Raw genomic sequence first — 14,020 nt, 5'->3', positions numbered from 1 at the left:
TCCCCAAAATTTCATATGTATATGGGACCCTGTCCAAATATGGTCTGTTTCAAAATCAGTCATAATTTTTATATTTAGCAACTTTTGTAATCAATATACATGCAGACCTATTGTTACATAGGGGATATTCTCTTTTTCCTACATGTGTTTGTGTGTCTGTGTGATTTGGATCTTTAACGTAGCTTTAACAATTTTTCAGTCATATCACTATGATATCTGCAGTATGGCAATTTTTGGTGATGACTAGCACTGGGGCATCAAGCCACAGACATGTAGCATCATGTCTTTCCCATGCAGTCACATTATTCTGACACCAGGCTGACCATTTCTAACACTAACCACTTAATGCTGACCACCTAGTGAAGCAGCTGTTAGTATCATTTTTATAAGTCTTTGCTATGACTCGGCCGGGATTCAAATCCATGACCTCCAGCATCTGAGGCAGATGCTCTAGCCACTAGGCCTCCGGAACACTCTCCTACATTAATACCAATATATTTCATTGTGTGGTATAAAAAACATGATATTTTAACCACAGGATGGTATAAATCTATGCAATATCAAAATGTGCTTTTTTTGCTAAGAAGAAAACATGTATGAAGTTTTTTTTTTGTATTTATGAGGTCACCTGCCTGTAAGGACAGTTCCTTTTAGTCTCTGGATGACTTATAGACAGGTTTGTCTGTATTAGGGCTAACTTTTACATGTCAAACAATTCCAGTACAAGATAATTAACTTGTTTTGCAGGGTATTTTGTATTTGAGGTGGATGTTGGACCAGATGGAAATTTGCCTGATCTGTTATTCACAGAGAATGACACCAATTACAAGAGGCTTTTTGGGATTGAAAATGATTCTCCGTACGTCAAGGATGCATTCCATGACTATGTCATTGAAGGTGAGATTAAAATTCTCTTATTTTTTTAATGTTAATTGCACAAGTTTTCACAACTTATAAAGCATTCCATCAGTATATTTTTTGGGTGGCATGTGGATTTTTGAGGCTGGGTGGTAGGTTGTATTTTAATGATACTTTCAACAAATCATTGGCTGTATTGACATTGAGGCAACCGAGTTGGGCAGGTATTGAATTTGCAGTGCTTCAGTTTGACCCGTCTCCTCCCCATGATCTTTGAGTAGGAGGAATTTGTTGACTAGGTATGAGACGATTGACTTTTTGTAGGCAAGTTATTGATCTTGCATCTGTTGGGAGTGGGAATCAAACCTCAGACTGCAAAGGTACAAAATAAATTTATATTGACAATCCAGACACCAAGATTAGGATTATGTTAGAAAACTTGGAGAAGAAAATTTGCAAATAATGAAAATTGTAAAAGTCCAGAAATAATTAGGGTTTGGTATACAGGACAATGTTATGCAATGCATATTGGAAAGTTCTGTAAAAAGTTCAAAATAATATGAAAGAGTGAACTGGAGGTCAGTACTACAGGTGACTTTATTTTCTTTAAAATCTCTTAGTTAAACAATGATTTGGATTATTTTTTTTTACATGTCAATGAATCTTGAGTTACACGAAATGAATTACTGTTTAATTTGCATCTTCTTTGCACTGGTCACATTAGCCACTTAAGTACCTGATGATGAACTAATGGGAGCATTTGTTCCGTTTTTATCTAAAGCCATTAATTCCAGTTTTTAAACTAATGACACAGACCATAAATTACAATACAGTGTTTTCCAAACTTATGACGTTCACATGGCCCTTTTGGGACATGAGTCTAATCTGTGTACCCCTTCTCCCAATGTAGTAGTGTTTTTTTTTGTGTGCAAATTTTAGTGATTTTTTTTCCATCATGTACCCCCATGAAACCCTTTTCGCATGCCACTGGTGACATGAGTACACTTTGGGAAGACACAGTTACAGTATACTGATCACTGTGAGAAGAAGTCAACTCTGCAGTTAGAGTGTACAAAGACTTACTTTGGGTTCCATTGTGTAAATGCGAGCAGATTTGAAGGTTTTGTTCCAGTATGTGACAAGACCAAGAATACAGCATAATGCATGTGATGCACTCACATCACTCCTTGCAGTCCTTCATTCTTTCTAAATTACCTTGGGAACACGATTTTTTGAAAAGGCGCTGAAGGGGCATGTGAAACATATGTAAACAAAATACTATGTGGAGTAAACATTAAATGGAATTGTATTATTACGTTGCCAATTTTTTGCAAAAGCATGCTGTAAATAATAGGATAAGTACATGTATATTATTTATTTTATACATAAATAATAGGTTTTCTTCATTTCCATCACGATATCATTTGCTACGTTCAATTCACCCACTATTACAGTGTAATTCCATACATGTAACCTTTAAATGAACCTGTCTATTTCCAGGTGAAAATAACAGTTACAGCCAGCGTATTTTTTCATTAAATTTTGTTAACTGGGTCTTTTTTCATATAGTAACAATATTATTTCTTTTAAACTGAAGCATTAACTTGGCAAACAGTAAAGGATCGCCTGCATTTATACAAATCTGCTTGGAAGAAATGTGTCATCTGCATCATGTACAGACTGAACAATGCAGGCTTCGATAGCTCAGATGGTATAGCATTATTGTGTAAAATTGTTGCACCAAGTTTGAATCTCCGAAATTCCCTTTTTTCTTCTTTTTTTCTTCTTTCCTTTTTAAGAATTAATATCAACAGCTGTCAGTTTACATGTTTGAAATAAAATTAGTAACTGCTCAGTTTTCAAAACCAAAAAAATAATGCGCAATTTGAAACTCATTTTATTTTTTGTCATGTATCAATATGTTATTGATATAAAATGGAACTATACAAGGGTAGCCAATCATGTCTGCATCAGAAAAAAGTGGTATTGGAACCAGTGTTGTGAAGGGGTTATTCTTCATTAATTTGATATTGTAACTTTCATACAAGTTTATTTATATTCAGTTTTGTCATACTGAATTTTTATCACATTTTCTGGTGCACATTTCCACATGAATAAAAATTGGTTTTAGACTGACATGAAAATTTTAAACTTGCTTACTTCATCAATGATGTTTCTTACAATTACTGAAATTAGAAACCATTTCCAAACAATGGGAATCATGTCCACAGTCACAACGAAAGCCAAGAAACTGAATTGATTTATGATTTTTTAGTTCAAAATATTATTTGTATTACTTCTATGGAACAAAACTAGCAATTATATGAGCCTCAATCATTTGCAGATCATTTTATTTTAATGTTCCTAAAGTGTAGTATTTATATTATTATGGTATTCATCTTATAGGAAAGTAGAGGATAGTAGCCAAATATCTTTTCATCAGAAAATGATTGTAGTGGAACCAGTGTTGTGAAACAATTATTATTCCATAGATATATAAAATAATTTTTTTTACCTGTTTATGCTTAATTTTTTAAGACTTAATGTTTTATTACATTTTCCTAATTACTCGTCCAAGTCAAGAAAAACTGGTTTTAGACTGACATACATTTTTACTTGCCTACTAAATCAATGATTTTTCGTGCAATTATTGAAATTATAAATTACACATTTTGTTTCCAAACAGTGGGAAACATGACCCAAGGTCAGGATGGAAGCTAAAGTAACTGAATTGATTTATGCTTTGTTAATTGAAAAGGATAATGGTATTATTCCTACCCTCTAACCAGCAAAAAAAAATAATAAACAAAACAGGTTTGTTCCATCTATTTATCTAAATATTGCATATTTATTGCAGTGGCATATTTTCTTTATTTCATTAAATGATAATCTTATAACTTTAGACACTTACTGATTATAGCAGAAAATCATAAATATAATAACATTTACAAATTACAGATGAAAATCTTTCATTCAAAGGACATCCTGCTTGAATATAAGTACCACTACTATGACTACTAATATTATTGAAAATACTAATGCTACTACTACTACTACTAATAATAATAATAATAACATCATTAATAATAATAATACTAAAAGAATGTTCATCTTCCCATTTTTTTTTTAGTGGAAACAAACATGGGGGGAGCATACAATATATTCAGACCAAAGCAATACTGAAAGAAAAAAATATTGGGATGTAACATGGCATAATGGATGACACAAGAATTTATGATATAAAACAAGAATTATGATAATTAATACATAATAAGCTGAGTTATTTCTTTTTAGACACTGTTAAATCATTTAAATAATTTAATAATATTAAGCATCATTCAATAATATTAAACAATATTTTATTGAGGTGCAGTTTTTGTATTGTATGATTAAGTACTTTTTTGTCACCACATTTTAGAATCAGTTTTCAGTTGACGTATATATTTGATATTCTATTTTTGTCTGTGATGGACCCTTTTGGAATAGTTTTAGAAACTAAACTTTATTTATACAGCTTTATAACCTCTATTACTATTACAAATTTGAAACGGAGTGAGTAGCTCACGGTAAAGGAGTATCTGTGAGAAGTAAATATAAACGATGTCTACTTTTCATGAGTTTTTTTCAATTGTATTTTGACAACCTGTAACCATGGCAATGGACACATGAACACAAAACTGAAGTCAGTAATAAATGTTAACCAACTCATGTGTACAATGTACATTATTTAAGGACATTTGGAGAGGAGGCAGAAAATGGCCCTTATTCAATATAGTTCTTTGTCAAAGTGTCTAGTATATAAAACATGAGAACAAGGACATTGTTGTTTTGATGCTTTTTAAAAAATGTGTTATTAACCATTAAAACCAATTCCTATATATCAGGGGTGTCAAACTCAATTGCTCAGCGGGCCAAAACTCAAATCACACGTAAGGTTGCGGGCCGAACAGGATAAACATTCAATAAGCGGAAAATTAAACCTTTTTTAAACATTAATATAAATTAAAACAGAAAAAAGTTTTAATAATAAAAAATCATTGGCATACCCATTTTCGCTCTTATGCCAATTTGTCAGAGCTGGATGTTTGGCAAGGCTGCTAATTAGGGAATTTGATTTGCACTTTATATCGCAGGGCCATTAAAAAATATTTTTGCCTAAAATTCTCTCTCGGGCCGGATATAATTGTACACCGGGCCTGATGTGGCCCGCGGGCCTTGAGTTTGACACATGTGCTATATATGGTTTATGAGCAGCTGCAGGTTTTTATTTTTATCCACACTATAGACATTAAACATTATTTGTATCCACACTATAGTTATTAAACATTATTTTTATCCACAATTTAGGCATTAAACATTTCTTTTATCCATACTGTAGGGATTAAACATTTTTTCTTCTTCACAAGATAGGCATTAAACATTATTTTTTATCCATACCATAGCTATTTAACATTATTTTTATGCACACTATAGGTATTAAACATTATTTTTATTCACACTATAGGCATTAAACATTATTTTTATCCACACTATAGTTATTAAATTTTATTTTTAGCCACACTATAGTTATGAAACATTATTTTTATCCACAATACAGGCATTAAACATTATTTGTATCCATACTGTAGGGATTAAACATTTTTTCTTCTTCACAAGATAGGCATTAAACATTATTTTTATCCATTCCATAGCTATTAAACATTATTTTTATGCACACTATAGGTATTAAACATTATTTTTATTCACACTATAGGCATTAAACATTATTTTTATCCACACTATAGTTATTAAACTTTATTTTTATTCACACTATAGTTATTAAACATTATATTTATCCACAATGTAGGCATTAAACAGTTTTTTATCCATACTGTAGGGATTAAACATTTTTTTCTTTTTCACAAGATAGGCATTAAACATTATTTTTATCCACAATATAGTTATTAAACATTATTTTTATCCACAATGTAGGCATTAAACATTATTCTCATTCACAATATAGGCATAAAAACATTATTTCTATTCACACTATAGGCATTATACATTTTTTAATCATACTACAGTTTTTAAACATTATTTTTATCCACACTATAGTTATTAAACATTATTTTTATTCACACTATAGTTATTAAAAAAATATTTTTTATCCACACTATAGACATTAAACATTATTTTATCCACATTATTAAACATTATTTTTATTCACAATATCAGCATTAATCATTATTCTTATTCACAATATAGGTATTAAAACATTATTTCTATTCACACTATAGGCATTATACATTTTTTTATTATACTATAGTTTTTAAACATTATTTTTATCCACACTATAGTTATTAAACATCATTTTTATCCACACTATAGGTATTAAAAATATTTTTTATCCACACTATAGTTTTTTAAACATCATTTTTATCCACACTATAGTTATTAAACATCATTTTTATCCACACTATAGTTATTAAACATCATTTTTATCCACACTATAGTTATTAAACATTATTTTTATCCACACTATAGTTATAAAAAATATTTTTTACCCACACTATAGACATTAAACATTATTTTATCCACACTATAGTTATTAAACATTTTTATCCACACTATAGACATTTAACATTATTTTTATCCACACTATAATTATTAAACATTACTTTTATCCACACTGTGTTAGACGCTCAGCATTAAGAGGTTAGCGTTAAGACTGGTCAGCCTGGTGTCATGATAATGTGACTGGGTCGAACATGATGCTACATGTCTGCTGCATGATGCCCCAGTGCTAGACATCACTGTAAACTGCAGACGTCTTAGCGATATGGTTGAAAAATTGTTCAGCATTGAATTAAAAAGACATGAAGTCAATGATTGATATAAATAAAGTTCTTGTAAAACAATGTCCAAACATTTCAGGGCAAGGCATTTAGACTTTCACCAAATAAACCTGGTGTCTGTAAACAAAAATGTTTGAAGACATGTATAATAGACTGTTTTATTAAATCCTACAGTTTTCTTTTCCATTCTTTTGATTTAAAAGCTTGTAAGCATGGGATAATATCAGGTGTAAATACTTGTTCTTAAATTCTTTGACATTTTGCCTATAAACACTTGTTCTCAGAGTCTTTGACATTTTGCCTGTTAATACTTAGAGTCTTTGACAGTTTACATAAATACTGGTTCTTAGATTCTTTGATATTTTACCTGTTCATACTTGTTCTTAGATTCTTTGACAGTTACCTATCAATACTTTTTCTTAGATTCTTTAACATTTTATCTATAAATACTTGATCTTAGATTCTTTGACAGTTACCTATTGTTACGTATATTTGATTTAATTTATATTTGACTTATTTGAATTTTTTGTTTGTTAGTTTAAATTTTTGTTTGTTCATTACATGCTATTGTAATGTAACTTTATTTACTGAATTTGACATTTTCCAGAAATTCAGTTTGACCTGTTTTCATAAAAACCTAATAATAGAAACATTGTATCTAATGCTGAACTAGTTCCTGACCTTGATTCAGAAATCAATGAGAGTTGAAGTAAACAACTTTTAAATTTTTTTTATAAAAATTCTTTCCCAGAGTAAAAATCATTGGTTTTAGTCAAGGCCGTACAGTATGTGATGTTAGGCATGTAAAAAGCTTCTATGTTCTTCTAGAAGGGTGATCCTGTGACCCTCATATGGGAATCTGTTTTGCATCTTAAATTAGTGTATAACTGTTTCCTATAGAGAATTTTGTCAGTCAGGCTTTAAACCATTGGCACTTAAAGATGTTTTTTGTGTGACCAGTTTGAGTTGTATTTTTAATTTTTCTTCAAATAATTAGGATTCCAAGAGATTATTTTTCCCTGGAAATACTTGTGCTTTAAATTAATTCTTGGACAAGGACAGTTATCGAAATTTACATAGAATTCAACATTGGAATATTATTTCCTGTGATTAAACAATGAACTGTTGACACATCAGTACGATGCTGACCACAGCATACGTCATCACCTTCATTTTGGATTTCATCATGGTTCGAACTCAGTTTAATTAGGACTTTTTATTACTAAGACTTCTATTTTTTAATTCTTGGATTATGTTTGGATTTGATTTGTAAAACCGAATGTTCTTTTTTCTCATTTCTACCTTGTTTTTCTCGGGAAATAAATTATTTGTTAAATTTTACAAAGTTTGTTGTCTTCACTCTTTTCTTGTTAATGTTTAAAATAGTTTAAATGTAACACTATACATACTTGTTCTTAGATCCTTTGATATTTTACCTGTTAATACTTGTTCTTAGAGTATTTTAACCTTACACAAGTTAAGTCTTCTGCTTAGATTTTTTGAACTTTAACCTCTTAATACTTGTGGATAAAAGAGGGCCCAGAACATTATTTTATTGTTAGGATGGTGTAAATTTGATTTTTTTGTGCAAGTAAAGTAAATAAATGTGAAGGGTGGAAAAAAAGAAGAAAAAATGTGTGCTGTTTACATAGAGTTATTATAATGCAAAGTGCACATAGAGTTAGTATAACACAAAGGATACAAAGAGTTAGTGTAACACAAAGTTTACATAGAGTAAGTATAACACAAAGTTTAAATAAAGTTAGTAATTTTGACACAAAGTTGACATAGTATAACAAAAAATGACAGAGTTAATATAATACAAAGTGTACATAGAGTTATTATAATGAAAAGTATATTTACAGTTAGTATAATGCAAAGTTTACATAGAGTTAGTATAACACAAAGTGTACATAGTTATTATAATGCAAAGTATACAGAGTTAGTATATGACACAAAGTGTACATAGGTATAGTATAACAAAGTGTGCATAGAGTTAGTATAACACAAAGTGTACGTAGAGTTATTATAAAGCAAAGTGTACATAGAATTAGTGTAACACAAAGTGTATGTAGTTAGTATAACACAGTTTACATAGAATTAGTATAACACAAAGTGTACATATAGTTATTATAATTCAAGGTGTACATAGAGCTAGAATAACACAGTGTGCATAGAGTTAGTATAATGCAAAGTGTACATAGAGTTAGTGTAACACAAAGTGTACATAGAGTTAGTATAATACATAGTGTACATAGAGTTAGTATAATACATAGTGTACATAGAGTTAGTATAACACAAAGTTTACATAGAGTTAGTATAATACATAGTGTACATAGAGGTAGTATAACGTAAAATTTAAATGGAGTTAGTATAACAACAAATTTACATAGAGTTAGTAAGTTAGTATAATGCAAAGTTTACATAGAGTTAGTATAATGCAAAGGTATCTTCTGTTGTAGGTAACGTAAAAGGTGTGAATGGGCGTAAATATGGGACAAAATGTGCTGCCCATTATGTTCTAAATCTGGAGTCTGGCCAAGAAGTGACACTCAGACTCCGGCTGTATCAAGTTGATGAAGCACCCGGCAAAGCATTCAGCATGATGGACTTTGATTCTGTTTTTGACCAGCGAAAATTGGAAGCAGATCTTTTCTATGATGATGTGAGAATTGTTTTTTTTCTTATGAATTTTACTTATTATGTTCATCATCATAGTCATTGATGTTGTCATCTTCATATAATCATTGTTCATATCATTATCATGATCATCACCATGATCATTAGTGCAAAAGTCAATGTATGCTTAGATTTTCATAATGGTTGCCATTTGAAGTTACAGTGGGTAAACCACATTATGTCGGTTTTTTCTTATTTTATTGAGGCATTTCCAAATAACTTCTTCTGGGCAATATCTGTACGATATTTCAGCTTTTTCTTGGGAAGTTACAATAACTCAGAATATCACTGCTAGCACTACCGTAACAATAGTGGAATCAGACATGCTGCTCAACTGATTTGTTAAATCAGAGCTTTTGATATGGGTGGTTATTATCAGTGGCTGTTATATATTTGTATTGTCACTGCAGATAATTCTTATTTCATTTTTTTATATGCCTGCCAAATGGATGAGTCTATATTGTTATGATGTCCATCCATCCATCCATCTGTTACTTCACTTCCACGTAGTAATAGTTACCTTAGTTTTATAATATCTGCCTTGGCAACCTTTAATAATAATAATAATGAAGACCTTGTATAGCTCCTAATCTTTAGAGGTTCTAAGTGCTTTACAACATTAGACAACACCTAAAAGATAAAAAAACATAATGATATGATTATAAAAACAAACACCATGAAATTAGAAAACAAAAAAAAAACATGCTGAGAATATTTAAGGTAGGAAACATTATTAGGTCTTTAGGTCTTTGTGGATTGCTTAGACTTTGCATAAGGAAGAAGCCTTTTGATTTTGTAGCCAAACAGATCATAGTTCAAGGTTACTGACTGAAAGAAGAAAAATATATAACTTTAGTTCTAGACATGCAATTTGACCCTAGTTTGTGGAGGGCTTGCACATAAGGTTAAAGGAAAGGCAAGTTGGTTTGGGGATTGAAAGGTTAAATTTCAGGGTCATTGTGACTTGAAGAAAAATGGATTTAGCACTTTTAACTTTGACCATAGGTCAAAGTGATTAAGACCCATTGGCCAGCAATCTTCAGAATGAACTTTGCCCTACAAGTGCCTACATAGAGCACTGTTAAAGACAGGTTAAGCATATATAGTACCATTAATTCAGGGGTTTCTGAGTGACTGTGTGGTCCAAGACACACACTATTACATTTACACATCTCACCTCTGTCTCTCTGAGTTCAAGACTAAACTTGACCAATGTTGGTGTCAAAGAAAACTTGCCAGTAGATTCCTGTGGGTCTGTCCTGAAAATCGTTGCTACTTGAAAATCTTTTCACTACTGTTTTTGAGTGGATGTTCATATCAACATAGGGTTTACAAAAAGAACTTCTTTGTTATTGTTGTTACTAGTTTAATGCCATGTTTGAGCACATGATAAGCTTTCTTGTCAAGTTGGTCATAAATGAAAACAGTGCCAACCCGACTTCCAATATGGCCACCACAAAAGTCTTCTTGACGATTTGGTTATTGCTACTCTCCGAATGAAAAGTAATATTGCAATGGGCGTATTACTGGAAACCTTTTTATGATATCTAGTTGGTCCTAAATGAAAATGGTGCAAATTGCACATCCAGTATGGAAATGACTGTTGCCAGTTCGAAAATCTTGTCACTCTAGAGATAGTTTCATCACTCAGCAGTTAGAAAGAAGAAAGGTCTTATTTTGAATTCCTGGAAATTATTTTGGTAGAGCATCAGTTCCATTGAAGGACTTGTATTGAGCTCACCTTGCTGTAAGGTCAGGTGAGCTTATGTTATGTCCCTGAGTCCATCGTGCATCATTTTGTTATCCATCTTGAATCCATCAGTCAAGAATTGCATGTTACCATTCTGGTGTCCATATTTCTGAGCCCATTTCAATGAAATCTGGAATATGCTTATATCGTGAAAATCTTAGATAAGTTCATTAATGAGCAAGATTTATTCATATCAAAGAGGTGACCCTGGCTATCCAACTCTAGAGGCAATATTTGTGATCTCTTTTTGACCATACATAGAAAATATATGCTTAAAATCTTGAACAAGTTCAATAATGAGTGAGATTTATGTATACTGATGAATGATCTTGAGTTTGATTGTCCGAGCTTTTCACCCCTCTTTAAGCCATATTTCTGATACAGTATTTTATCAAAATGTAGCCAGGTAAATCACCCAGCTCCATGCTGATAAGGAAAGTCCTGAAATGTGATCAGTGCATATTAATGAAGTCATCTTAAATAGGTTTGGCTAAGTTTGTTACCTCCTTTGAAGCCATATTTGTTATCTATTGGGTTTATTATCATCAGTACTGTGAATGGTGTCAGTTATGAGCAAGTTATTGTGCATATTGATAATGTCTTAATCTTTTAAATAATTTTCATCAGGATAATGTAAAGAAGGTAAAGTTTGGGAGATATTTTACTTAGGATGTGTACTTACAATACTTTATGAACTGTCCTAGTGAAATCATCAGCTGGTAAGTACTCTTATGTCTTGTCTTGGTTATATTTTGTTTTTCCCTTTCATTTAAGATGTTTGTCAATGAAGCTTCTGTTTTTAAAAATCTTTACAGTATATACCTGATTAAGACTTTTTATCCCCACACCTACCATCCATCTGTCACGTTTACTTTGTAAGCGAGATGCCTAAAAAATTACTATTAAGCCAAATTAGATACTTACAAACCCCGAATCCGACCCAAGATCTAATTGGTTTGCAATAATAGTGAGCTTATTTTTAAACAAATTCATTTTCACAGAGTCCTTATAAATTTGCTTAACCCTTTTCACATTGAAGCCCAATCATACAGGCAATTTTGTAGAACTGGACATTTGTTCAGTCATTGGTGTATCAACATGAGGGAATGCAATGATGTTGGTCAGTCTGGTTTTACAGGACATGTTTTTCAAATAATTTTCTTTAAAGTCGTACATTTTTCACTAAAAATTTTCAGATGTAAAAAATTCATTTGAAAGTTGAAATAAGTAAACTGAAAAACATGCTTACATGTGTGCCTTAAATGTTGCTTTCATTGCAATTTTCTATTGGCAATATCCATTTTAACTCCAGTAGGTAGATGCATGAAATGGGGGATATCTACACCATTTAAGAAGGTGAAAAAATAATAAGTATCCATGATGAATGTCAAAGGTTATTACAATTTTATTCAAAGTACTTGTATGAGACTTGGAGATCAAGTAGAACAGATCCATACTGGAAAGTCAAAAAAGCTTTTAATTTTGGTTCAGCATTTTTATTAGATGATAAATTCTAATGTAAAATTATCAGAGTTTTGTTTAGGGTAATCTGGTCCATTTCCAGGAATGCAGTAAAATTCCCTAATATTATGCACACATCCAGCACCATTATGTGGGCAAACTTTGTGAGAAGTGACATTCTCAAAATGTCAAGTTAGTTTGAAAGGCATCAAAGTCTTTGTCATTGTCAATGTCAGAAATACCAATATACTAGTTATCCACTCAGCTCAATTGATGTAGTCAAAATCATGATCCTAACTACCTTCACTTGTTGCTTCAGTTATTTCCACCATTTTGATCTCTGCACGTTAATGTTCAGTTATGAAATCATATTTTTTACTAACCATTAATACATCTCTGTTCAATTTCATTGAAGTCAGTATCATGATATACACTGCCTAAAACTTGAATTTTCCAGACAGAATTGTCAATATTTTCGTTAAAATCGGCATTGACATCACTTCCATCATCATTAAGATTCATGTTTGAAATGAAATGTTAAGATAACCAGTCATCATCATCTATGTTCATTTTGAAGAAGTAAAGATAGCAATCCTTGCTGCCTCAGGTATTAATTACTCTGATGAAATTGTTCATATATTCAGCAAATTCTGCTAGCACGTCACTGTCATCACTTGCCTCTTCGGTACTGATCACCATTTGGATCTCTGCGCATTAAACTTGAGTATTTAATCAAATTTTTAAGTATGGGGCATTTTCTAAACCCATGTTGTCACTGCATTTTTGTGACTCCATCTTTTATTTCAATCGTTTCAAAAGGATATTCATACTCTAATAACATATTACATGGTTCAATACACTCATCTGTGAAGTAGTAAGGAAAAGTATGACTGGAATAATTTCTAATCTGAAATAGGTTGAGCCAAAAAGCAATGCTTGAGATAGAAAACTCAGATTTAATAGTATTAGCATATACATAACATGAAAAGATATTCATGTCAGTATAACAGCTTATACATTTTTAAAAATACATTTGGGAACTTTTTAAACAAATCTTATATGCATGATTGTCTGTGTAGATGATGTTACATGTTTAGGCTCTTACAAAACGTAACAAGAAAAAAGTGAAGACAACAAGCTTTGTAAAATTTAACAAATAATTTATTTCCCTAGAAAAAACAAGTTGAAAATGAGAAAAAGAACTTGCAGTTTTACAAATAAAATCAAAAAATAATCCAAGAATTAAAAACTAGAAGTCCTAGTAATAAAAAGTCCTAATGAAACTGAGTTCAAATCCCAATGAAATCCAGAATGGAAAGTGATGACATATTCTATGGTCAGCGTCTTACTGATGTGTCAACAGTTCTTTGTTGAATCACAGAAAATAATATTCCAATTTGAACTCTGTAAATTTTGATAACTGTCTTTGTCCAAGAAT

General features: G+C 31.1%; 1 protein-coding gene across 1 annotated transcript in view; it reads left to right on the top strand.

Moving 5' to 3' along the window:
- LOC149775720 (uncharacterized) overlaps window positions 1-14,020 on the top strand; it is a 149,621-nt gene that overhangs the window by 65,818 nt on the left and 69,783 nt on the right. Inside the window, exons 7-8 of the mRNA XM_089944021.1 lie at window positions 748-897; window positions 9,155-9,357. Coding sequence (XP_089800147.1) covers window positions 748-897; window positions 9,155-9,357 — 353 coding nt within the window. The remainder of the gene's footprint in view (window positions 1-747; window positions 898-9,154; window positions 9,358-14,020) is intronic.

Source organism: Sinohyriopsis cumingii, chromosome 19 (genome assembly GCF_028554795.1).
Source record: "Sinohyriopsis cumingii isolate HCF-2022 chromosome 19, ASM2855479v2, whole genome shotgun sequence".
Lineage (NCBI taxonomy): Eukaryota > Metazoa > Mollusca > Bivalvia > Unionida > Unionidae > Sinohyriopsis > Sinohyriopsis cumingii.
This window is presented reverse-complemented; position numbering and strand designations above follow the sequence as displayed.